Source organism: Armigeres subalbatus, chromosome 2 (assembly GCF_024139115.2).
Source record: "Armigeres subalbatus isolate Guangzhou_Male chromosome 2, GZ_Asu_2, whole genome shotgun sequence".
Lineage (NCBI taxonomy): Eukaryota > Metazoa > Arthropoda > Insecta > Diptera > Culicidae > Armigeres > Armigeres subalbatus.
Genome location: NC_085140.1, coordinates 294,972,283 through 294,997,056, shown reverse-complemented (window position 1 = coordinate 294,997,056; position 24,774 = coordinate 294,972,283). Strand labels below are relative to the sequence as shown.

At 42.4% G+C, this 24,774-nt stretch overlaps 1 protein-coding gene across 4 annotated transcripts in view; it reads right to left on the bottom strand.

Moving 5' to 3' along the window:
* The window catches only part of LOC134212440 (Kv channel-interacting protein 4-like), a 290,551-nt gene that overhangs the window by 100,015 nt on the left and 165,762 nt on the right, over window positions 1-24,774 (bottom strand). For 3 of the 4 annotated variants that reach the window (XR_009979275.1, XM_062690304.1, XM_062690306.1), the window contains exon 3: window positions 1,019-1,699. Coding sequence is in view for 3 of the 4 variants with exons in the window: in XM_062690304.1 (XP_062546288.1) it covers window positions 1,019-1,415 (397 nt within the window). In the remaining variant the exon portion in view is untranslated. The remainder of the gene's footprint in view (window positions 1-1,018; window positions 1,700-24,774) is intronic. The other variant, XM_062690305.1, reaches the window with a different exon arrangement.

Sequence of the window (24,774 nt, the reverse complement as noted above, 5' to 3'; positions counted from 1 at the left end):
GAAAATTTAGCGTTTCCAAAGTCTTTAGTCGTGCACACTAAATTTTTAAATTAAATACAAGAAGCCCTTCATACATGAAAAATGGAAACTTAAGAACGACAAACTGTAGACACTTTTATTCTTGAAAAGTACCAAAACAAAAAGTGCCAAAACGTCGGGCAACAAAACTCATCGTTTTGAATACAGAAGGCTGAGAAAGCCAAAAGGTTTCAGAATTTGTTTATGTAAGCAATAATAACGAAATATTTCAGATAAATCTCAACATATTGATTGTTCGTAATATGAGCCTGTTCGGGTTGCAAAAATGGTACTGGCTTTTAAACCCCGCAGGTAATAACTGTGGAAGTACTTAATGAAAGCTGTTAAGGCGGCAATGTCCCAATGGAGGATGTAATGCCAATAAGAAGAAAAATTCTACGAATTTTCTATTTCAGAATTCTATTAGATTGAGAAAAGCTTTCAATTAATAACTAAGGTAAGGCTGATAGAATACTAAGTTGAAAGGCAGGTCAGTTGGAATGTGGAGCTACCCGAGTAGAGGAAAATAGCTCAATAATATCAAATGTTGATAAGATAGCAAAATGAGATATGGACATGATTGACATAAGAGATAAAAGATCAGGCGACAATATCAATATTTTGCACTAAAATATCATGAGGATATCAAGATATGTTGTTTGTAATAAGTGATCGATATCAAGTGCCATTAGTTTGTTCTTATCCATAACATATCTTGATATTTAAATGATATTTCGGTGCAAAATTTTGATATTGTGGCCTGTTCTTTTATCTCTTATATCAATCAAGTCCATATCATGTTTTGTTATTCTGTTCATAGCTTCTGCCCGGGTATTGAAGATGATGGGATGGAGAATGTGATCTGGCACTGTAAAAAATTGATAAAAATAATGTGTTCGATATAGTTACCGAATTCGCCCAATGTTGAGAAAAACAAAGTACTGCATCCCATCCCATGAAGAGCGGAACTAAAGCTTGCACCGAAACGAAATATACTCACTGCTGCTCGTCGTCGGATCCGCTCCATCCAGAATCGTCTTGATGCGCTTGAAGAACTTTCGGTACACGGATTTGCCCTCGTTCTTGTCGTCCTTGGACTTGCCGCCCCGCCGGTGGTGCTCCCCGATGACGGACGACTTCTTCCGGCTGATCAGATTGGCGCGGGTCGACTCCCGCAGCACGATGTCAACGTTCGACGACGGCAGGGACTGCGGCTGCTGGCATTGGGCGAGCAAAGCGTGCGCCTGCAGCTCCTGGTGATGGATATGCTGATGCTGCGGCTGCTGTGGCGGAAGTTGCGGCACCGGTTCGGAAGCTATCTCGATAGCGATTTGCTGGGACTGCTGCTGTAGCACCTGTTGCGCCCGTGCCGTCGAGGGTTGCACCACGCTTGCCATGGTTTTTCAATTTCGGATGGTTTGGGTGGGGCGCTCGGAAGGGTTGCTACACACTTGTTTCTAGGGGTGCGAAATTGAGTCGTTTCCGGTGATATGAACAGAAATTTAGATTATCACTAAGTTCACCACCAGGCTCTGGAAGTTTTAATAGTGCGGGAGGAGGGAGACGTGGGTTCGTTTTCTTTGCTGCTGGCAGGTGCCACTCCGGCAGACAGATTTTTTGACACGGGAATGTGAAAAATGGTGAAAACGGGTTATTCCAGACGGTACACTGCGTAAAGGTTCTGAAAAGACAAAAAGAGATAGAAGGAAAAATGCACTTTAATAAACGATGAGCAGCGTTTATGCTGGCGATGATGGTAAAGTTTATATTCTTTAGCAAGACTTATAGAAAAATGTGAGATAATTGAGTAAGATGCGCCTCTTTGATTAAAGAAATGGAGGTTCAAAAACTGTTGCTAAGGACCGTTAATCCGTTTGTTTGAGAAACTGCATATAAGTAACATTTTTGGCCAAAATGGGATTTTTATATATTCTGAATCCTCGTACAAAAATAGTGTTTCGTATTTGACTTGACTAATATGTTCACACACTTTGAAGAGGAATTATGAAGTACTGTTGTGATTCTGTCCTTTAGAAGAAAAAAGTGCCCCAGGGTGTTGAGTTTTGCCAAAAACTATTGATCTGTATCCAAGAAATCGAAAGATTCGGTGCCACTTTGTTCAGAAACAGTTTTTTGTTCAAACCCATCAAAGTTAATTGCCTATATTCGGGGATTAAAACACCCGACTTGGACATTAATTAACAATGTTAGGAAAACTTATGTTTCCTGGAGAAACTTCCGAAGGAATTCCTGGAGGAACTTCCGAAGGAATTCCTGGAGGAACTTCCGAAGAAATTCCTGGAGGAGCTTCTGGAGGAATTCCTGGAGGAACTTCTGGAGGAATTCCTGGAGGATCTTCTGGAGGAATTCCTGGAGGAACTTCCGGAGGAATTCCTGGAGGAACTTCCGGAGGAATTCCTGGAGGAACTTCTGGAGGAATTCCTGGAGGAACTTCCGGAGGAATTCCTGAAGGAACTTCCGGAGGAATTCCTGAAGGAACTTCCGGAGGAATTCCTGGAGGAACTTCCGGAGGAATTCCTGAAGGAACTTCCGGAGGAATTCCTGGAGGAACTTCCGGAGGAATTCCTGGAGGAACTTCCGGAGGAATTCCTGGAGGAACTTCCGGAGGAATTCCTGGAGGAACTTCCGGAGGAATTCCTGGAGGAACTTCCGGATTAATTCCTGGAGGAACTTCCGGAGGAATTCCTGGAGGAACTTCTGGAGGAATTCCTGGAGGAACTTCCGGAGGAATTCCTGGAGGAACTTCCGGAGGAATTCCTGGAGGAACTTCCGGAGGAATTCCTGGAGGAACTTCCGGAGGAATTCCTGGAGGAACTTCCGGAGGAATTCCTGGAGGAACTTCCGGAGGAATTCTTGGAGAAACTTCCGGAGGAATTCCTGGAGGAACTTCCGGAGGAATTCCTGGAGGAACTTCCGGAGGAATTCCTGGAGGAACTATCTGAGAAATTCCTTGAGGAACTTCCGGAGGAATTCCTGGAGGAACTTCCGGAGGAATTCCTGGAGGAACTTCCGGAGGAATTCCTGGAGGAACTTCCGGAGGAATTCCTGGAGGAACTTCCGGAGGAATTCCTGGAGGAACTTCCGGAGGAATTCCTGGAGGAACTTCCGGAGGAATTCCTGGAGGAACTTCCGGAGGAATTCCTGGAGGAACTTCCGGAGGAATTCCTGGAGGAACTTCCGGAGGAATTCCTGGAGGAACTTCCTGAGGAATTCCTGGAGGAACTTCCGGAGGAATTTCTGGAGGAACTTTCGAAAGAATCCCTGAATGAACTTTCGGAAGAGTTTCTGAAGGAACATCCGCAGAAAGTCGAGAAGGAACTTCCGGAGGAATTTTTGGAGAAACTTCCGGAAGATCATCAGGAGGATCTGCTGGAGGACTCCTTGAGGAACTCCTGGGGAACTTCTGGAGCAACTCCAGGAGGAACTTCTAGAGAAACTTCTGGAAGAACTCCTGAAAGATCTTCCGGCGGAACTCTTGAAGGATCTTCCGGAGGAATTCCTGGAGAACTTTTGAAACTCCTGGTGGAATTTCTGGAGAAACTTCCGGAGGATCTTCCGGAGGAACTCCTGGAGGAACTTATGGGAGAGCTCCTGGAGGAGCTCATCGAGGAATTTCCGGAGGAATTTCTGGAGGAACTTTTGGATTCCTGGAGGAGCTTCCGGAGGAATTTCTGAAGGAATGTCCAGAGGAATTTTTTTATGAACTTCCTAACGAACTCGTTGAGAAACTTCCGAAGAAACTCCGGAGAATTTTTGACGTTTGAAATCAATTCACGCCGCGCCGCCACCGCCGGTAAATTTTCAATCGGCGCACAGGTCTAAGTCGCAATTCGCTTCTTCCAGGCGGCGTTTTTCCTACAGAAAGAGACGGGTCTACTAGTCCAAAAAACACTAAATTGACTTAAGCCACCTCGAAATTTTATCCAAATTAGCTGAAAATTTGCCAGAAGGTTTATTTTAGCATAAGAATTGTGATTCTGTGCTGACCGGTTGAATTTTTTATACTTTTTGAAGGGTTAAATAGGTCTAATAAATATGGTAGTAACACGTCTGTGACTTAAACGTACACTGTAAGGCCAGCATAAACATAGGAGATCAAGTGTGCATTTGCTAAAAACGTTTTTTGATCCGTCATATTTTCTACTTCTAGTTTTCAATACTTTTCTAGTCTGTTTTCTATTTTAATATTGAAGAGAAAGCAGTTTTATTTACGATGCCTGTGATGATGATCAGTGTACATATTCTTCAACCCAAACCCAACGTTCACCCGACCTCTGCTGATACTGTTCCAGTGAAGCAAAATCTAAAAACTACTGACGATGCTCAAGTGTTTTGCGAAGATGACTCAAACAGTCAAACCTGCCCAATGATTGAAACGTTCTTCTTCCAAACGATGCATCCACGGTGCTCAAGAGTCATTCTAACGGAAGCGAAGCGAAACGGAAGCTGCGCAGCGAGGAGTCTAACGGAACTTCGGTGAGCTCTTTCCGATTTGTTTGATTCATGTTCGTTTTACATTTTACACACCCGCTATTTTTCAACTCCTCTGTTCCGCGCACTCATTAGATGATAGTTCTATTACAATTCAAAAGCATTCCCAAGGATGTGGCCAGGTGGGCAGAAAAAATTGTATTATTGTAAAATCTCCATTTGCGCCCAAAACGGGGAAACGCAAACCAAATCTAAGCGTTAAAAGAGAGAGCGTTACTTAGTTTACGCTTCATCTGGCTTCTGCAAAGTATAATATAAAGAAATCATGCTTGATATTTCCCATTTGATTTAATTGAACTTTCGGGAGCTTTCACGATTTTTTCTTATTCGCCCAAAATTTCCGAAATAGATACCATTCTGTCTTATAAATCTTAAAGGAAAAAGTTTGTAGATATTGGTTAACCAAAGAAAATTATATAAACCAGCAAGTCGAGTTGTTATAAATAAGTTTCTGGGCAATAAAATTCAGAATTTTTCTGATTCGTGGTTGTTGTCAGATGATACAAAAAAAAGTGTATTTTTGGAATAGGTGTGGTGTGCAGTTTTCTTGTTTTTGTTTTGATAGATTGCAGATCGAGAAAATACGCAGCTGAGGTAAGTAAATGTGATATGTTTTTATCATCTCACAGGTGTTTTTTTATATCGTTTTAGATACCAGCTAGAGCTCCAAACAAGCATGATCCAACCTCCTTCGGATCATCGAAAGGAAGCGGACCCGTCACCATCACCTCTCAAGTTTATAGGCGGTGAAGATAGGGGACGGTCTTTTTCTTTGTGAAATGTACACTTTTATTTTGTCAAAATCCTTTAATTTCGAACCATTTTTTGTCAAATCAAAATTACACATTGAATATAAATTGAAAATATGAAGAATAAATATAAAATACGAGGGTTGATAATATAAAATAAAATATAATAAATATAAAAAAATATATATGGTAGAGTTAAAATTAAAAATTTACATGAAAAATTAAAAAAAAACTAAGTAAAATGTGAAAAATATTCATTATCTTTATAATACATGTTAAGGTTTGTGTAGTCGACGACCCTAGAGGGATTATTTTGTGAGTGCAAGTTTTTTCGTGTTTTGTGTTGGACGCAGAACTATCGCGCGGTTATCGGAATGTCCGGTTCTGCTTTGCGGGCGATTAAATTAATAAGAAAGTGAAACAATCAGTGCTAGTTTGTTCGTGTATTGAATTGGACGTAGAAAGATCGGAGATCGCGTTCAGACATATTTTCTTCAGAAAGCAGAACGATCGGCCGGTCATCAAAATTTAGTTTTGCTTTGTGCGGTAAGCAGAACGATCGGCCGGTTACCGGAATTTTGTTCTGCTTTGTGCGGCGTTTGAATAAATTGATGAGTTTTATTTCCAAGTTTAAGTAAAATTTTAGATCACGTCCAGACATATTTTCTTCGGTAAGCAGAACAATCGGCCGGTCCTCGAAGTTTTGTTCTGCTTAGTGCGGTAAGCAGAACGATCGGCCGGTTACCGGAATTTTGTTCTGCTTTATGCGGCCTTTAAATAAATTGATGAGTTTTATTTCCATCGACCAAACTACACGTTATACACGGCATACCGTTTACCAAAACGAACCCTGCCACACTCCCTACCCCATATATCCAACATTCCAGTGATTTTTCATGGAAGTGCAGATGACTCGTCGGCTTCTTTCAAAGCGAGAATCATGTCAACATTCTCTTACCCATTCCTTAATTGACCTGCATTCCGACACGGCCGGCGCTGGTATTGCTTATTTTTGGGTCACCAGTTCTTACACATTGAAGATGATGTTAGTCCCAAACTTCATCTGTTGGTTCTCTGTGTAATTACAGCTGACCTGGCAATAACGGAGTAGCAACCGTGGGCGGTCAATCATGCTCATGCTCATGCTCACTGTAAGGCCAGCATAAACATAATCAAGAAGCATTTATAAACTGTTTTCATTATGAGGTTTATATTGATTGTTTCATGTTCACAATACTCTATGTAGACTTCATCGACGACCCCCTCCTTCCACGTAGTCTAACGCAAACTTCCACATAACCCATCTCTTTCCCTGAAAGGTTTACGTAGTTTATGAATAACTTCTTAAAGTGCCATTCGCTAAACAAATTTTTGGAAGTTTTCTTTTAGCTGTTTTTTGCGCATAATATTCAGCACCATAGTAATAGTAGAATGGAATCAGCCGCTGTTTAGATTTACTCATTTTGTGTTTTCATTGAACGTTAAATGTTAATGTTTCGATATGTCGGTGTAGTATTTCCTCGATCTTAATTTAAAACCACCCTTGTGGGGTAATATCGTATCTAATCATATATCTTGCAGATGTTCCTTTCAAAAGGTTTATATTAACCGGACCCTAATCAAAACCCATTTTATACGGTTGTTATTTGGCATACTTGCTGGACGCCCTGTCGCTTTCAGATGTTGCCACTTTAAGGCTGCTGTACTTGCCTTACCGTAGAGTTATGCAATATGTTGGTGAAGTCATCTCATCCACACACACAGAGTGCTTGTGAATTATATTTACCCCTTCTAAATAATCCTTATATAATTCGAAAACATCATAAATGTCTTCTCATCAGAAAAGTATCATCAATCATACGAATTGTTAGGTCTTGACTTATGAACATGATGATGTGGATCGAGTTCGGTAAACGAACATTGAATATATTTTTTTTTCGCCTTCATTGACCACCACTCAGCAGAACCGGAAGTGTATCTACTTGGCTTCCTCAATATTTTATTCCATAACTCATACGAAAACACGTTAACAACATGCTGCCACAAAAGTGTGCACTACTCTTCCCATCTGCCGTTCGTTGGCAACCATTAAATGCATTATGTATACGTTCATATGCTGCGTATAATCCTTTGGGTGTAGCATAACCAAGAGCATTACTTACCGAGCGAACCAGGATCGCATGAACACTAAAACTCACCACTTTAGACCACCAGATAACGTGACGTGCCCAAACTCATGCATTTATTTACAAGGAAATTCAAAATTGAAAATAAATTAGATTTTCCCGCCGCATAAATGCATGTAAATTCCATATTTTATACGTTGACGCTCACCTTCTAGCCACGTCGTTCCCGTTGCCGAAAGGGTAAATATATGATAATTGATATTGTTGGCGTGTGCTCCGGGAAACTCCCGGATGGGTGGTCGATGGCGGAGAAAGCCGTCGGTACGATGAGCAGAAGACGAACAAAAAATGGATGGTACATATTTCAATAACGACGACCATTATCGAGGATGGAAAGGAAAGAGGTCGTAACATGACAACGAAATGATGATTTTATTACTTAATTTTTATATCATCGCAAACGCGATATCAACGATGATAAATGTTCCTGTGCTGGGTATGATAAACAGATTCATGAATTTGGTAAAAAGACGCCCAAAAATCTATGACCACGTGGGGCTGCTGTTGTTTGGAGAACGATTCATATTTTTGAACGGCCATGATTATCACCCAGCGAAAATTGAAGGAAACTAGCTCGTTAAAATAATTACCCCATAATATGGCGATAAGTTTATCGTGTATGTAATTGATCAAAAAGATTCATCACGCCAATTATCGTAATCCCGGACGGCGAAGTTTTGCGCTCTGTTCTTCCGAACTGCAGCCGTCCGTTAGGTTGCGGCGCTTTCAGCAGTCAGTACTGGACAGAAGAGTACCTAGGGCTACGGCGCGTAGTTTCATCCGAAGTGTTATTTTTGTCATAGATTCAAAAGTCAATGACAGCAATAATATGTTGCTATAGTTCTACCGTAACTAAGCAGTGTCAAACGTAAGATGCAGATATAGCGAAAGAATGGGCTTCGATCCTATGACGGGAAATGGATCCCGTGCGAAAATCCTTTATAGTAACTCATTCGGATGTGAGTTATGTACCAACACGCGAAAAGCGAGCATCAAGGAAGGAATTGAGCTCGAAACCGGAAAAGGAAACAGGAAAAAGTTAGTTGAATGTTACACGCCAACAAACACGAAGCCTAATGAAATGATGTGCGGTATTTCGCAATTGGTGGGGAGTGCGGCATGCATGCACTGCCCATATCCTTGTTATCTTTGTACATATCTATGACGTTAAAGCGGACACTACTATTTTAATTTTACGAAGTTGTAGGTATCGTGACTTATCATGTAGGGGGAATGACGGCTTTGGCAGGTTTTGTTCTATTATTGGCAGGGGTTTTTTTATGACTGACAAGGCTCAAATTTGGCCGAAACATTCTTTGCATATCAAAGAATATTGTGGCCAAATTTCATTAAATTTGGTCGACAAAAACCCCCCTGCCAATAATAGAACAAAACCTGCCAAAGCCGTCTTTCCCCCTATTTATTTATAACAAATATCGTCGGTATAACCGGATTTCTAGGAAATTTGTTGTTGGAAGAGTTGTTATATCTGAAATTGATCTTTCCCGTCGAAAATTGTATCTTGCTTTATTGTCTCGATTCGAGTCGATTCTTTGCCTTTTTTATGGTCAACTTTCCCAAAGAACCCATATTTTCAAGTCTCTAACTATTTTTAAAATCGAAAACAAAAACCGAAAAAGTGCTGCACGTGTGAACCGGCCTAAAAAATTCATCTGATGTTCGTACAAAATCGGGCTTATCTTTAAAAATAGCACTTTTCTATTTTTGTTTAAATTTTTTAAAATATTTAGAGGCGTCAAAAATATGGGTTCTATGGGAGAGTTGACCTTAAATAAGCCAGAGAATCTATTGAGCGAATACAAATTTTTGATTTTCGAAATAACATTATTTTCATCTCTAAGCCTAAACAAAAAAAATCAAAGGTGCAACCTAATCTTGTTGTACACAAAGGTGACGTAGGATTACTTAGCTGTATATAATGAATTTTATTAGTACATAGTGCGCTGCTTTGGGGTCAAAGGTAAATGTTACCGCATGTCAATTGCAATGCATTGTGCTTGAGAGGTACACTTTTGAACTTTCGCATTCATTAAGGAAATCCCTATTTTTTTTGCTGTAAATGAAAATACTCTTAACTCATAAGGTATATGATAAATGGACATATTATATATAAAAATTGGCTCTCCATAAAGTGGGATGAAATTTTCATTATTCAGTGAAACTTTCCCATTCAAATTAAGTTTATACATCAAGTTTTTTTTATGTCTTTAGTGAGACTTTCAGCCCTTTCAGGCTGACTCGTCTCCACATACATCAAGCTTCCTACACTGCCGTAATCTGAAAAAGTGATGTATACGCCATTTTCCAAAAATGGTATTAACGAGTACTACTCATCGAGCTCATTAACAGAAAAATGGAAAACATGCATAAAATGGCGGTTACGTCACTTTTCCAGATTACGGCAGCACAGGACTTTTATGACTACTTACAGTGATCGATCGCTAATTGGGGCACGACCTTACCCAAACTAGCGAATGCCGTTCGCTCATTGCATTGGGGCGTTTTGACAGGCGCCAATGCTGTTTATTTTTTGCATTGAACAAAGGAAAATTTTACGCGCCAAGAAGAACCGATTCCGCCAAACACGGAAACAAAATGGTAACGCGTTTTTCGACATCACATTTTGACGTTTAGCTGCTTCTTGATTGGGTTTCGCCCCAATTAGCGAACCTCCAACTTGAAAAAAAAACCTATTTGCGAATGTTCACTGTATTGGAGGCGTCGGAGCCTCTTGATAGACGGCTTTCTAGCCACTTAAAAGAAGGATTCTGAGCATCTTGAAAGAATAATTCCGAGCCTTTTGAAGAGAGGCATCTGAGCCTCTTGTAAGGATGCTTCTGATACCTTTGAAATGAGTTTCTGAATCTCTTGAAAGAGGGCTTCCGCGCCTCTTGATAAGATGCTTCTGAGTCTCTTGAAGAGAGGCTTTCGAGCTTCTCGAATAGCGGCTTTCGAGCCAATTGAAAGGAGGCTTCTTAGCATATTAAAAGGATGCTTCTGAGTTTCTTGAAAGTACGCTTCCAAGCTTCTAGAAAGAGAATTCCGATCTTCTTGAAGTTGGGTTTCCGAACCACTTGAAAGGAGGCTTCCAAGCCTCTCGAAAGAAGCTTTTCAAAATGAGCGTTCCGAGATTTTTGAAAGAAGGCTGTCAACTCTCTTGAAAGGACGCCTCTGAGCCTCTTGAAAGAATCATTACGAGCCCTTTAAAGAGAGCCTCTTGAAAGGGGCTTCCGAACCTTGTTAAATGAGCTTCCAATCTCTTAAAAGAACACTTACGAGCCTCTTGTTAAAATGCTTAAAATGAAGAGAGGCTTCTGAACCTCACAAATGGCGGCTTTCGAGCAAATTAAGAGAAGGCTTCTTAGCATCTTGAAAGGATGCTTCTGAGCCTCTTGAAAGTACGCTTCCGAACCGAAAAAAAAGAATACCGAGCTTCTTGAAACGAGCCTTCCGAACCACTTGTAAGGAGCTTTCCGAGCCTATTAACAAGAGGCTTCCGAACCTCTTGGAAGCAGGACTTCCGGACCTCTAAAAAAAGGCTTCCAGGCCTATTGAGAAGAGGATCCATAATTGGAAAGGAGGTTTCTAAGCCTCTTGGAAGAAGGATCCCAAGCATCTTGAAAGGAGGTTCCCAAGCATCTTAAAAGGAGGCTTCCATGCCTCTTGAAAGAAGGCTTCCAAGCCTCTTAGAAGGAGGCCTTCAAGCAGCTCGGAAGTAAGCTGTCAAGAAGCGTAGAAGGGTGCGTCTAATCCTCTTGAAACAAAGCAAATGAGCTTTGCTATCATAGAAGCGTTCATGTCTTTAGATTCTAGATTTTAGTTCAGAAGCACATTCTTAACATATTATTCAACATCAGGTAAATCGCATTGAAGAATTTAAAAATTTGTTCATTTGACGTTTTTTTCCGTTTTGATTTCTTGTTCCGCTGTCTTCCATACACTTTGCTGGTTCTGTAGAGCAGGATTCAATTGGCTTCGATGTACTAATTGCCATGAATATTATGTACAAGGCAATGCTTTGAAATAAAACTCTGATTAATGCACCTAACGGTATTGGTGCCTTTCTCGTGCAAAAACATAAGAGTGAGTGTTTTTTATCGTGTTTTATGCATAGAAAATAGTATTTGGGCCATATCTTCTGATCCCATAGTCCGATCTGGCCAAATTTCAATAGCAAACAATGGGAAAGGATTCCCCGTCGAATGGAACTTGTTGCGAGTAATTGGACTAAAGTTAAGTTCCAAAAAGTGTCTAAAAAATTTTGTACACATACACACATACATACATTGGTATATAACACTATGGGTCTCCGATCATTCTGTCAAAAGTTTGGTTTTAGTGTGATCATATAGCCTTTACGTATACTTAGTATACGATAAAGGCAAAAATACACAATTATCAAATCTTTCAAGAAGTTTTGATTGGAATTGTAATACGTCTGTCATTACACTTTTTTGTTCGAGATACAGCGAAGATGCCCCTGGGGGTACCCCAGGTTGTGAACCGCTGATGTACACAACGCTCATACGACCGGTTTTCCTCAATGAACATGAGAATTGGGTCATGCTTGAGAAGGACTTGCACTATTCAATAGACGCGTGCTTAGGACCATTCCAACAAACATTATAGGCGAATAAAGCACTTATTATTAGGCTAAAAATATTCTTGTTCAGCTGAAAAACTGAGTTAATCATCTGAAATTGTTTGTTGGGATCATTAGTGCATGTAAGAGAATGGTGAGTGGTTGCGAAGGATGAACCATTATGGGCAGGGCATGTTGAAAACATGTCGGACAGCAACCCTGCAAATATGTTGCAAACATGGCTTCCAATCTAATCGATTTGGCGAGAGTGTGTCGCCAGTGTCCTCGAACCGTATATTGGGGCGTCAAATTTTCGAAATTTATCTGTTAGGATGTAAGCTAAATAAATAAAATGAAAAAAAAATCGAGATGAATCGTTGTATAAAAGTGTTGTGTGAGTAGACGCGAAGATAGTCTATACTGGAAAAACAACATGCAGAATTGGGGGGTCCCGTAGCGTAGTTGGCTACACGTTCACCTTAGATGCGAATGTTCATGGGTTCGATTCCCATCCCCTCCACCAAACCCTTGTCAGTCGCTGGATGCTCAGCCCATGCGGTAGCGTATTGGGAGACCCGCTTTATTGTCACGGCTGCCTGAAGACGACTGACAACTTGTTATTCTCGGAGGCATTCTTCCAACGTACCCGGACAAATGGCAACCAAACAATGCAGCTATCATTGGATTTACATGGACATGGACAAACGGACACAATGGCCCAACGCTGAGATGGACTGGCAACGACAACAATGATAGTAATGGAAATCTAAAAATAGATTCTGTGTGGATTCTGTACAGCAGAATACCACAGTAGATCTCGGCACAGTAGCGATTAAGTAACACAGAGTGCCTAACAAATAAAGAATGGAATAAAAAAAACATCCAGAATAATATAACTCTTCAAATTAAACACTGGAACACCTTTTGTCCGACAGAATTTCGCTCATAATTATCATTTTTATTAATATGGTAAATATGGTGCTGATGAAGTGGATTCACGTCTTCTTATTTACCACAATGATCGAAATGCTCGGAACGGTGGGTGCAATTGACCTCCAAAAACGTCAAATCAGAGACTAGCCCACAGGCAAGCTGGCGGCCATTACCGCTCGCGGAAAACTGGATGAATTTTCACAGTAGAACAGAGAGGATTAAATTTTAAAGGTGGGTCTGCAGTTTGTCTTTTCTGTTGGCAAGCGGGAGCCTCTTGAAACACCTAATCCTATTGATGATTCACTACAATGTGACTCGTGACACATTTCCAGCTTGCTTTGATTGCTAATTATGTGGCTGTCAATTGTGATCGCATTAGGCCTACTTCGATGGTTTTGATGCAATTGAATATTTTCTTTACATAAGCAGCAAGTGCTATTTCACTGCCACACAGTGGCCATGTTTCACTCAAACTCTGACAGAAAGCAATGGGGTTTTCCACAGGAGGAAAGAGCAAAATTTAATTCGACCTCGCGAATAAGGATAATCACGGGAAGGAAAGAGATAATTGCGTTCCACGATAACAGTTTCATATAGACGGCAAACAGAAGAAAAGAGACTGCATCTATACTACGAAAACACAATCTCATTAAGTCATGACAGTTTAGTGGTGCATTGCGAGCAGCTCGGACGTGTGTTGAAAAGGAGTCATTTTGCGGCGTGCAGTAATTCAAAATGGCTTCCACAGTGAATAAGGCAGATCTCGTCGAATTGGATTTCACAGCTTTCGTTCTCGGTCGTTGCCTGTCGAACATCGAAACTTATGCCTGGAAGGTTTTTCGGGAGATTTCGTGTTTGAAGCTGGAGCCAGGAAAGCCGCTATCGGACCAGATTGAGCACTATCTAAATGAAATAGGGATAATTAGGCAGAAGTATATGGCGCACCTGGCAGACATTTATGAGCTAGTTGACAAGCATACGTCTCAGCAAGATTTTGACTGTGCTAAGCGTATCGAAACCATATTGGGTGATTGCCGGGTATGCTTGCTGAATTTAGTTTCGAAAAATCTTGGAGCTCATAAGCCGATCGTCGACAGTTATTCCTGGAGTTCTCTTGTTCGTTTTGATGGCAACGTGGACAGATGGGTGGAATTCCGAGAGCAATTTGAAGAAAGAGTAGTAAATAACCCATCGATGAGCAACTTGGAAAGATTAAAAGCTTTTAATGCAATCATAAATGTACCCTTGAAGCACCATCGAGATGACGAACCATTCCAAATAGTGTGGAACAATTGTCGTGTCAAATTCGATAAAATGGCTGTCATCCATCACGTTGAGGCTTTATTTGGTCATCAAATTCAACATCATTGTTCGAATTCACAGGATGTGGTCAGCTATTGTGATCACCACGCTCAATCATTAGCAAAGCTGGGCTATCCGTTGAAACGTTTGGGCGCGATAATTGTTGACCACATTTCTCGTGTGGACAACAATACTTCTCGAAAAGGCAGCCATGAACAGCATTCGAAAATCGTGCACAGAAAAGAAGTAGCATTGCCCGACCTAGTGCCCGCAAAGCCGTCATCCAATAATACGAAATGCTTCTACTGCGAGGGTAGACATTATCTGCGAAACTGCTACGCTTTTCAACGGTTGCCATTCAGAGTCCGCTTCGAAATGGTTGCAGTCAAATGGAAGATCTGCTTCATTTGCTTCAGCGTGTATCATCTGGCTGGGAAATGTTCCAATATGGTCGTTTGCAAAAAATGCCAGCACAGACACAACTCTGCCATGCATCCGGAGAACGATAACAAGGCCAACTTGAAGCTGCTGGATGATCTTGCGGGACAATGAAAGGCGTTGGAGTTATTGAATGATCAATTTTATTACAATGTATATCACATTTCAATAAATATGAAAATAAATAAAATAAAAATGATAATAATTACTAAATTTGTTAGTTTTTTATTTAATTTTTCAAGAAAATTCCTATTTTAATTTCCAGTGTTGGCTCCTTTCTCGTAGAATAGAATCTACTGAACATATGAAGAAACATTTCATTATTTCTATCAATTCACATTTGAGGGGATCAAAGGCAAAAGGTTGTAAATAATAAAAACTCAATTTCGAGAAAATAGACCTATTTGTTTGAGCTTTCAAAGCAAATTCTTTTGAATATTAACGTAAAATTCTCTTCCAAATTTTCAAGAACAATAGGGTAGAGAACCATTTGGACAGCACCCCTATTCCCGTAGGCAACGTTCATTACTCAAACGCATTGTTTTTTAAGTACACGGTTAGTTTCTGTTGATATCTAGTGATGTACAAACAATCAAGTTGGAACGCAGTCGAGTTATTAACGTTGCGGACGAGAATATTGGAAAATTATGAACGAGAACAGCTTCCCTGGGAAGCTTACCAAACTGATCAAAGCAACGGATCCAGTCAATTTATTTGTTTCGAGGATGACATGGACATTGTCGGCCGAACATTTGCAAAGGTGGCAGAACTGTACACCCGCCTGAAACGTGAAGCAACAAAAGTTGGACTGGTGGTGAATGCGTCAAAGACAAAGTACATGTTTGTGGGCGGAACCGAGCGCGCTCCCCAGGCCCGCCTGGGAAGCAGTGTTACAATAGACGGGGATACCTTCGAGGTGGTCGAGGAATTCGTCTACCTCGGATCCTTGCTAACGGCTGATAACAATGTGAGTCATGAAATACGAAGGGTTATCATCTGCGGAAGTCGGGCCTACTACGGGCTCCAGAAGAAACTGAGGTCAAAAAGGATTCGCCACCGCACCAAATGTGTCAGTACAAGACGCTAATAAGACCGGTTGTCCTCTACGGACATGAAACATGGATAATGCTCGAGGAGAACTTGCAAGCACTCGGAGTATCGGAGAAACGTGTGCTTAGGACCATCTTTGGCGGTGTGCAAGAAGACGGTGTGTGGCGGTGAAGAATGAACCATGAGCTCGCCCAGCTCTACGGCGAACCCAGTATCCAGAAGGTAGCTAAAGCCGGAAGGGTACGATGGGCAGGACATGTTGCAAGAATGCCGGACAGCAACCCTGCAAAGATGGTGTTCGCTTCCGATCCGGCAGCTACGAGACGGCGTGGAGCGCAGCGAGCGAGATGGACAGACCAGGTGCAAAACGACTTGGCGAGCGTGGGTTGTATTCGAGGATGGAGAGATGCGGCCTCGAACCGTGTATTGTGGCGTCAAATTGTTGATTCAGTGTTATCTGTTTAGATGTAGACTAAATAAAGGAAAAAAAAAATGAAAAACAAAATGCTGCCCAAATGGTCCCGCTCCATACTTCTAATTTTTCAAGGAAAATTCTGCTGAATTTTCAATATTTTTGATTTTTGATAATAAATACTTTTGATTTGAGAAATTTAAGAAAAAATACCAATGGAAATTCAAAAGAATTTCTTATTTACATTCAGGCAGGAGAATATTCCATGGAAATGCATAAGAATTTCCTGACTTTACTATATTGTATGGAAAATTCCTTAGGCCGTTACAAATATTTAATTAACATGTTGTCCTACTGGTCTCCGAAAGTTAAGGGTGGGGGGTATAATAAAAAATAAATATTAAAATGAAAAAAATCAAAAAAACTCCTCGGATGTGTTAAAGAATGTTTTGAAAATCCTCAAAATTATCCGAATTTTATTTTGTTCCCCCTCAAATATTATTTTTTTGGCAAAAAAAATCGAGGGGGAGGGAGACATAATAGTTTTCAAATATTTGTATCGGCCTTATTTACCATTGGGCGCTGTCATTTAAGCCGTTCGTTATACTGAAACTTACTAGGTAGCCAACTCACCACCTAGCACTTTTATTTTCCTCACCACTTACACAAAGGGTTAAGGGAGAGGAAGTCTTTAATTAACTAAGGCTCCATGCAATATTTGGCGATTCAAATTATTAACCAATAGGGACACTGCAGGTATTTCCGTCCATCGTCGTAGGGGCTAAAACCAACGAAAGCAACGTACATTTGCTAGAACTCCACTATAGCAGAACGTTTCTTACGATTTGGTACGTATGAGTTTTACAAAAAAGCGTCTCTTTTATTGGTTTTCGAGACTATGACGAACAGACGAAAATACCTGCCGTGTCCCTACTGTATGTTTTGACAAAAGTTACTACACGCACCGATTTGTATTGTCGGTTTGTTGTTGGCGTAAACTGAACTGAGGTGAAAGATTTCCCCAATTATGTCTACTCATTCTGCCTATATTTTTTTTCAAACGCGGCATATGATCCGTTTCATCTAATCTCATGGGCCGACATATTCATTGAAGTCAGATATAACAACCGCTCCTATTAACAATGTTCTAACAATCAGATAGATGAAACTTTGCCACGCGACTTACTTTCCAAGGCGATAAAGTCCAAGTCCTACAAAGAGAACTCAAACAAAGGCTGGATGCTGCCGTTGTTGCCGTCCATCGTCCAGGGAAATCGATCTCATCACCATGTCCGCAACAAGAGCCACAAGGCAGAAATATGGCACCACATAGATGGACGTGACCTTAAGCGAAAAAGCAGCAACCATCCGGTAGTGGAAATGGCTATAACCTAAAATGTCAATTCGTCACCGTGTCGAGTGAGGTATGCATCTTCATGAATCTTCCACCTTCTGCCACACAGAACGGGCAGCCAACGTTCTATGCTTGCCTGCCATGTCGTTTAAGCGTGATAGATCCGGTTCGTTTCGTATGCGAATGAATGACATCGTAGAACTTGACTATGGGAGGTGTTTGTTGGTGTGTCTGTCTGCCTATCCATAGCTCAGGAAAGAGAGCCTCTGGTTCACCAAAATCGATGATAGACTCAATCCTGGCACTGATCTATCATTCATCGAGACTCCTTGCAGGAGGAGGGTACACAATACATAGATGTATGTTCAAATGCAAAAACATTATGAAGAATATTTGGAAAAAGCCTCGGGCTATATATCTAAATAGCATATGATCTAACATGATAACTTGGGAAGATTGTCACCATTTTTCGATAACCCAAATTTCTTGTGCCAACTACTCAGGCGACACACCACTCTTCTAACATAGAGCTGTTTACTGAAATGACATGCCATAGTTTGTTTATTGGACCCATATACTCGTCTTCGTGTTCTGGGGGTTGGGGTATTTGGAATTGTTTTTGTTTTGTTTATATTTGGTCCATCACCATAAACAGGGCGTTTGAATAAAGTACAAATGGACCCAGTTTCGACATGGTAAAGGACAACAAATTACGGTGGTTTGATGGCTTGGATAAGGTACGATGTTAACTGGGTGACTCCTCGTGTTTAGGTTTTGGATTCAAGTTTCGTATGTGAAATTGTCACTAAAGGTTCTTGAAATTCTTTGATTTTTATACCTCCGTGGAGGAACATTTGACTTAACGACATATTAATATATACAGCTGGAAAACTGATCAGTCAAATCAGTATTGCTTTGAGCATGGAAATTTCCATGAGTGGTTAACCAGTCTATCCTCGATTCTAAAAATATAATATGTTAGAAACAGTTTTCCGTCTAAACTTCCTAGAAACAAATATCTGTACATTCCACATCGCGCAGCCATGCTTTTCAAATTTCCTCAAAAGACAGGTTTATACTGCAGGTTTCGTGCATATTGTGAAAGAAGTGAATATTGGCGAGCCATGCAGACTTCTGCAAATTTTCCCAGTTTGCAAAAAAGTCACATTTTTGTATCTTTAACGGCGTCACTGTCGGAGCAGACTTTATCACCCCACGTTAGCAGTGTCACAAAGTGTTTCTAGATTTTTGCCTTTCTCGTTAACTAAGTATACGTAAAGGCTATATGGTCGCTCCAAAAACAAACTTTTTATAGAAGGCCCGAAGACCCATAGTGTTATATACCGATCGACTCAGCTCGACGAATTGAGGTGATGTCTGTGTGTATGTGTGTGTGTGTCTGTGCGCACCCACCTAAAAAAAATGTCACTCATTTTTCAGGTACTTATCCTTAACCGAACAAGTTGCATTCGACGCAGAATACTCTCCCATTGTTTCCTATTGAAAATTGGCCAGATCGGACTATGGGCTCAAGAGTAATGGCCAAAATACTATTTTATAATGCACGAGAAAGGCACCATCACCGCTAGGTGGATTATTCAGGGTTTTGCCTTTCTCGTATACAAAGTATACGTAAAGGCCTGGGTGGTGCGGATAGAATCGATTTGGTTGTCAAAGTGAAGCCAAAATTATCTATTGTGCCGGAGGCAAACATTGAAGATTGTGATTATGTTCGTTTTAGATCTTATATTGAGAAGTATTGTTATTATTTGGAGAAAAAATAAAAATAAATTTAGTTTGCGTTTTGCATTCTTCGTAACAAATATATTCACATTATATTTCAAGTGGAAAATTAGTAGGAATGCAACTAAAAAGCACTCATTACGAGATTTCACGAGATTCAGCAGCTGATTGGAGAAGGAATGTATGTAAACCATCGTAAAGTCATGTAGAGTCTCGTGCATTTGTGTGGTCTCGTGCAGCATGGAAAGAGAAATTCGAAGAGCGGGAAATGTTTGACAGCCAAGTAACTGCAAAATAATTTTGCTTATGGGATTGATTTCAAAATATTCCGCCACTCGCTTGAGAGCAGCGCTCTATCCGCAGCACCTATAGGTAAAGGCTATATGTTCGCTCCAAAAATGAACTTTTTATAAGAGGCCCGGAGACCCATAGTGTTATATACCAATCGATTCAGCTCGACGAATTGAGATAATGTCTGTTTTTTTTTTTCTTCCTAAACAATGGAGGGGGAATCTGCTCAACAGACATCCTGGGTTGACCAGGAAGTGCGGGGTTAGGGGCCACCTCCAATGAGGGAGGCAGGACTGCATCCCCGACCCGCTAAACCGTTTCCATTGCCGCCAAACCCATCGCCCCTTCGGTACAACCAGAAAGTAGTGCTTCAAAGGGAGGCCAGTGCTTAACGCACCCTCGAGGTTAGCTGCGTGTCCTTGCAGCATCGAACATCGTGACTCGCTTTTTTAGAAGAACACCATCACCACACCAACACCTATCGTGCCAGCGCATTGCCGGCTTTCCAGGTGGCCTTACCACGCCCTATGTCCGCGGAAGGTGGGCAGGGTCGACTTCGCGCCTGCTTCCCTCTGCACGACTGGTATCAAGAATGATGATGCCACGTGCACCCCAAATTGACCTTTCTGCGATAGGGCCTATTCGCCAGCTCACAGAGGGACTTGCCGACGCGGTGCCTACGCCTGCCCCAGCCTTGACGAGGACCCCTTTCCGCCCTCGGGCTCGGAACCCGCCCGGTTGACCAACGCCGCGAAAGCGACGATACCATGTTGTTCTTCACGCGGCCACTTGTTCGATAAAAGGATCGAGTTCGACCACAGGGCACCGGTATGACCCATGAAGCCGACTCCGAACCCTTGGACCACCTCTTATATGCGCCTGAACTAGTCATTCCTCGAGTCCACGCGCCACCTTCTGTGTAGCTCCGAGACGATTTGGACGATAGCCGATAAAACGGCGTTCCAGCCAACTTCATCTTTACACATCCTCCGGACTAGGTTGTCCGGGGTAGTGTCCAGACCACATGTGGCAAGCATGTGGTCACGCATTGTGCGAAAACGCGGGCACACGAACAACACGTGTTCCGCCGTTTCCTCTAATCCAACGCACACCGGACACTCGGGCGAGGCCGAGTGTCGGAACCGGTGTAGGTACTGTCTGAAGCAACCATGGCCTGTAAGGACCTGGGTCAGGTGGAAAGTGATTTCCCCATGGCGCCTCTTGACCCACGTACCTATCTCCGGTATCAACCTATGTGTCCATCTACCCTTAGTGGAACTGTCCCACGCACGCTGCCATTTGACCATTGAGGCTAACCTGACAGTCTTACGGATGCCTCTCGTGCCGCGCATTTCAAAGCACTCTATGTCTTCACCGATAACGATGTCAATAGGCGTCATACCGGTGATGACGCAAAGTGCATCGTGCGACACGGTACGGTACGCGCTCGCAACTCTTAGGCACATGAGCCTATACGTACTTTCTAACTTCGTTCTGTAGCAGTTAATACGCAGGGCCGTACCCCAAGCTGGCCCCCCATACCTCAGTATGGACAGAGCAACGCTAGCCAGAAGCTTGCGCTTGCTGGCATAAACCGCAGAGCTATTGGACATCATTCGGGACAATGCCACTATAGCTGTGGAGGCACGCTTGCAGGCGTAATTGACGTGGCTACCAAAGGTGAGCTTATCGTCGATCATTACCCCCAAGAGTTTGATGGAGCGTTCAGATGTGATCGTGCAGTTGCCTGCCCTTATCACCGCTTGCTGCTCCGACTTTCGGTTGTTAACAACAACCACCTCAGTCTTGTGGTGAGCCAGTTCTAACTTCCTGGAACTCATCCACTCCTCCACAATTGCGATCTAGTGGGCTGCAGTCAACTCCACCTCTTCGATCGATTCGCCGTGGACCTTCAGCGTAATATCGTCAGCGAAGCCGACGATTACCACGCCCACCGGGAACTTCAACCTCAAGACACCGTCGTACATGACGTTCCATAACACCGGACCCAGTATGGAACCTGGACCTAGCTTCCGAGAATCTTGTACAGGTACTCGGGAATTCCAAGACGCAGGAGCGCATCTGCAATAGCTGCCCAACTGGCACTATTGAAAGCATTCCTCACGTCGAGAGTCACTACTGCACAATAGCGAACTCCCCTCCTCTTACGCTGGAAAGCTGGAAAGCGGATTTGGTAACCGACAAGATAGCGTCTACGGTCGACTTACCCTTTCGGAAGCCAAACTGGTTACTCGATAGACCATCCGCACCCTCCGTGCGTATCAACAACCTGTTGAGGATGATGTTCTCGAGGACCTTCCCCGCCGTATCAAGCAGGCATATTGGTCTATATGCCGACGGATTCCCCGGTGGTTTTCCCGCCTTTGGCAATAGGACCAAGCTCTGCCTTTTCCATGCTTCAGGGAAGACTCCCTCGTCCAGGCATCTCTGCATGACAGATCTGAACATCTCGGGAGCCTCAGCAATGGCCGCTTTGATGGCCAGGTTCGGAATACCATCCGGTACTGGCGCCTTACCTACACTAAGGGACTGTGCAATCCCCGCAAGTTCCGCCACAGTTACTCTTCCCTCGTCGGCCACCCTGGCCCTGGCAGCTCCACAAAGGGAGGCCAGGGACTTGGGTCGTGACGTGGGAAGAACCCCGCGATGATCCTCTCCAGCATCTCTGGAGACCGCTCTGTAGGGGCCATCGCCCCACGTGTCTTGGCCATTACGACCCTATAGGCGTCACCCCATGGATTCGCGTTGGCACTTTGACACAGGCCCTCGAAACAGGCTTTATTGCTTGATCTAATCTCAGTCTTCAGAGCGGCTCTAGCAACCACGAACGCCACCCGTCGTTCAACACGCTCCTCTTCTGTGCGTGCTCGCTGCATCCGCCTCCTTGCCCGTAGGCAGGCGTGGCGCAGGTTCGCAATTGCTTGAGTCCACCAGTAAGCCGGTGGTCTCCCATTCCTAGGGTGGACTTTCCTAGGCATGGTGGCATCGCATGCACGCGAGAGTACTGTTACCAGCTGCTCGCTGCTCAGACCGAGAGTATTGTGCTCGCGGCGGAGCGCTTCCTTAAACACCTCGTCGTCGAAGTATGATGTCTTCCACATACGAGGACTAGGCCTCGCCCTTTCTTCTGTCCGCTGAATGCTGGTCGTATAGTCGATACTGTAGCGAACCGCCAGGTGGTCGCTGTGAGTGTAGCCATCATCTACCCTCCAGTTCGAACTACTCGTTTGGCCAGGGCTCCAGAACGTAACATCGATAATCGACTCGGCGCCGTTCCAGCTGTAGGTACTTTTGGTACCGACATTAGCCAAGTCCACATCCAACATGGCCAGTGATTCCAACAGGATCTGCCCCCGTTGATTCGTGGATCGGCTTCCCCATTCCACGACCCAAGCGTTGAAGTCCCCCGCTATCACCACCGGCCTACGCCCCATCAAGTTAGCCGTCAAACAATCTAGCATTCGACCGAGCTGCTCGATCGACCATCGAGGAGGCGCATAGCAGCTGCAGAAGAAGACCCCGTTGATTTTGGCAATGACGAAGCCCTCGTGTGTCGAAGACACCAACTCTTGGACTGGGTATTTCCCCGATGTCCATATCGCCGCCATTTTAGATCCATCGGTGACCCAATTACCGTTCCTGGCGGTCCCCCATTCAGCAACTGTCTGACACAGCAGATGCTGGGCTGCATCACAGTGGTTCAGGTTAGAGCTGCGTTACCTGCACTGTGATTTTGCAGCACGCTTAAACGCCGGGCACTTCGAACCCCCCATGGGGTGCTTGCTGTTCGCAGCTTTGCTGGAACAAGAAGGTGATGTCTGTGTGTGTGTGTATGTGTGTATGTATGTGTGTGTATGTGTGTGTAGTCTCCATCACTGCTAGGTGGATTAATCTGGGTTTTTCTAAATAATATAAATTTACCAGCAGATTCTTAGAAACTTCTAAAGCAAACACTTCTAAATTACCAGAATTTTCCTGGAGGTCTCTTAACCGATTCAAAATGGATTTTTTTTCGTCGTATTTCAACATAAATTTTGTACATACCGCTTCAAAAACGGATTCAAACCACGAAAAATTAGAAATATGGGGGGAATTTTTTTTATCCTCTAGGACAGCGGTTCTCAACCTTTTTGATGAGTGGTACCCCCTGAGACTTGTCATTCCTTGGTACCCCTTAAGATTGTTTTCTAGAAATTGAAACTATAACCGGAATTGTGGCGGAATTCTTAAGTTACGTGCAAATGCACCAGGATACTTACGATTTAAAAAAGTGGATATTGGGTTTTTACTTAACTTTAATCAAAAAATAAAATTTGAAGTGATCGTTATTTAAAGATATTCCTCTTTTAAAATTTATTCTCAGGCTTCCAATAAAACTTCAAGAGTTTTTGTATTTCTACAGAGCTGTTGAAATTAGAAAATTAATTGTCGATCATTTTTTGGCGATGTTGACACGAAAAAATGAAAAAACAAAAACTATTAGTTAAATAAGAAAAAGTGGTAAGATTGATCTTTAACAATCCTCAGAAATCGTTATCGTTCTCATAGGCTTGAAAATTGAAACAACATACAACAAAAATAAATTGACAACCAACGAACGTATTTTGTACGCCTGTTGTATTAAATGTACTGTATTTAGTTTCCAAACTACACTAAATAAAGTTTAACCAAGTGAGCCGCACAAATAAAAGTGTTCGTTTCTCAATATGTTGTGGAACTGTTTGCAGTGTCAGTTTAGTCTATCAGTCTGCTTTAATTTATTCATTCAGTCAAAAAAGCGGTATGGATTTGGATCCCTTACTTATATCAATATTCTGACAAACTTTTCGTGATTCTAATAAGTGAGAGTGGAGCACCCAAAGAATCAGGCCTCCATGCAACTGCACTAACGACGAATCCCTAGTAACATTTTGGTTTCATATCGGTTTTATAACACTCTTGTAGAGTAAATAACGCTCTTCAAGACCGTTTTAAAACTTCAAATATTACTTGGGATGATTTATTTGCTTCTGATTTTTGTGCTTTGTAGACACTACTACATTAATATGTTACAGTGCTCAGGTGTACGGCTTTGGGTGTCCCACGGTAGAAGTTTTATGTTTTTGATACTTTTTTTTATTAGAAAATTCTTGGGTTTTTTAATTGGAAATCTGAAATTGTTA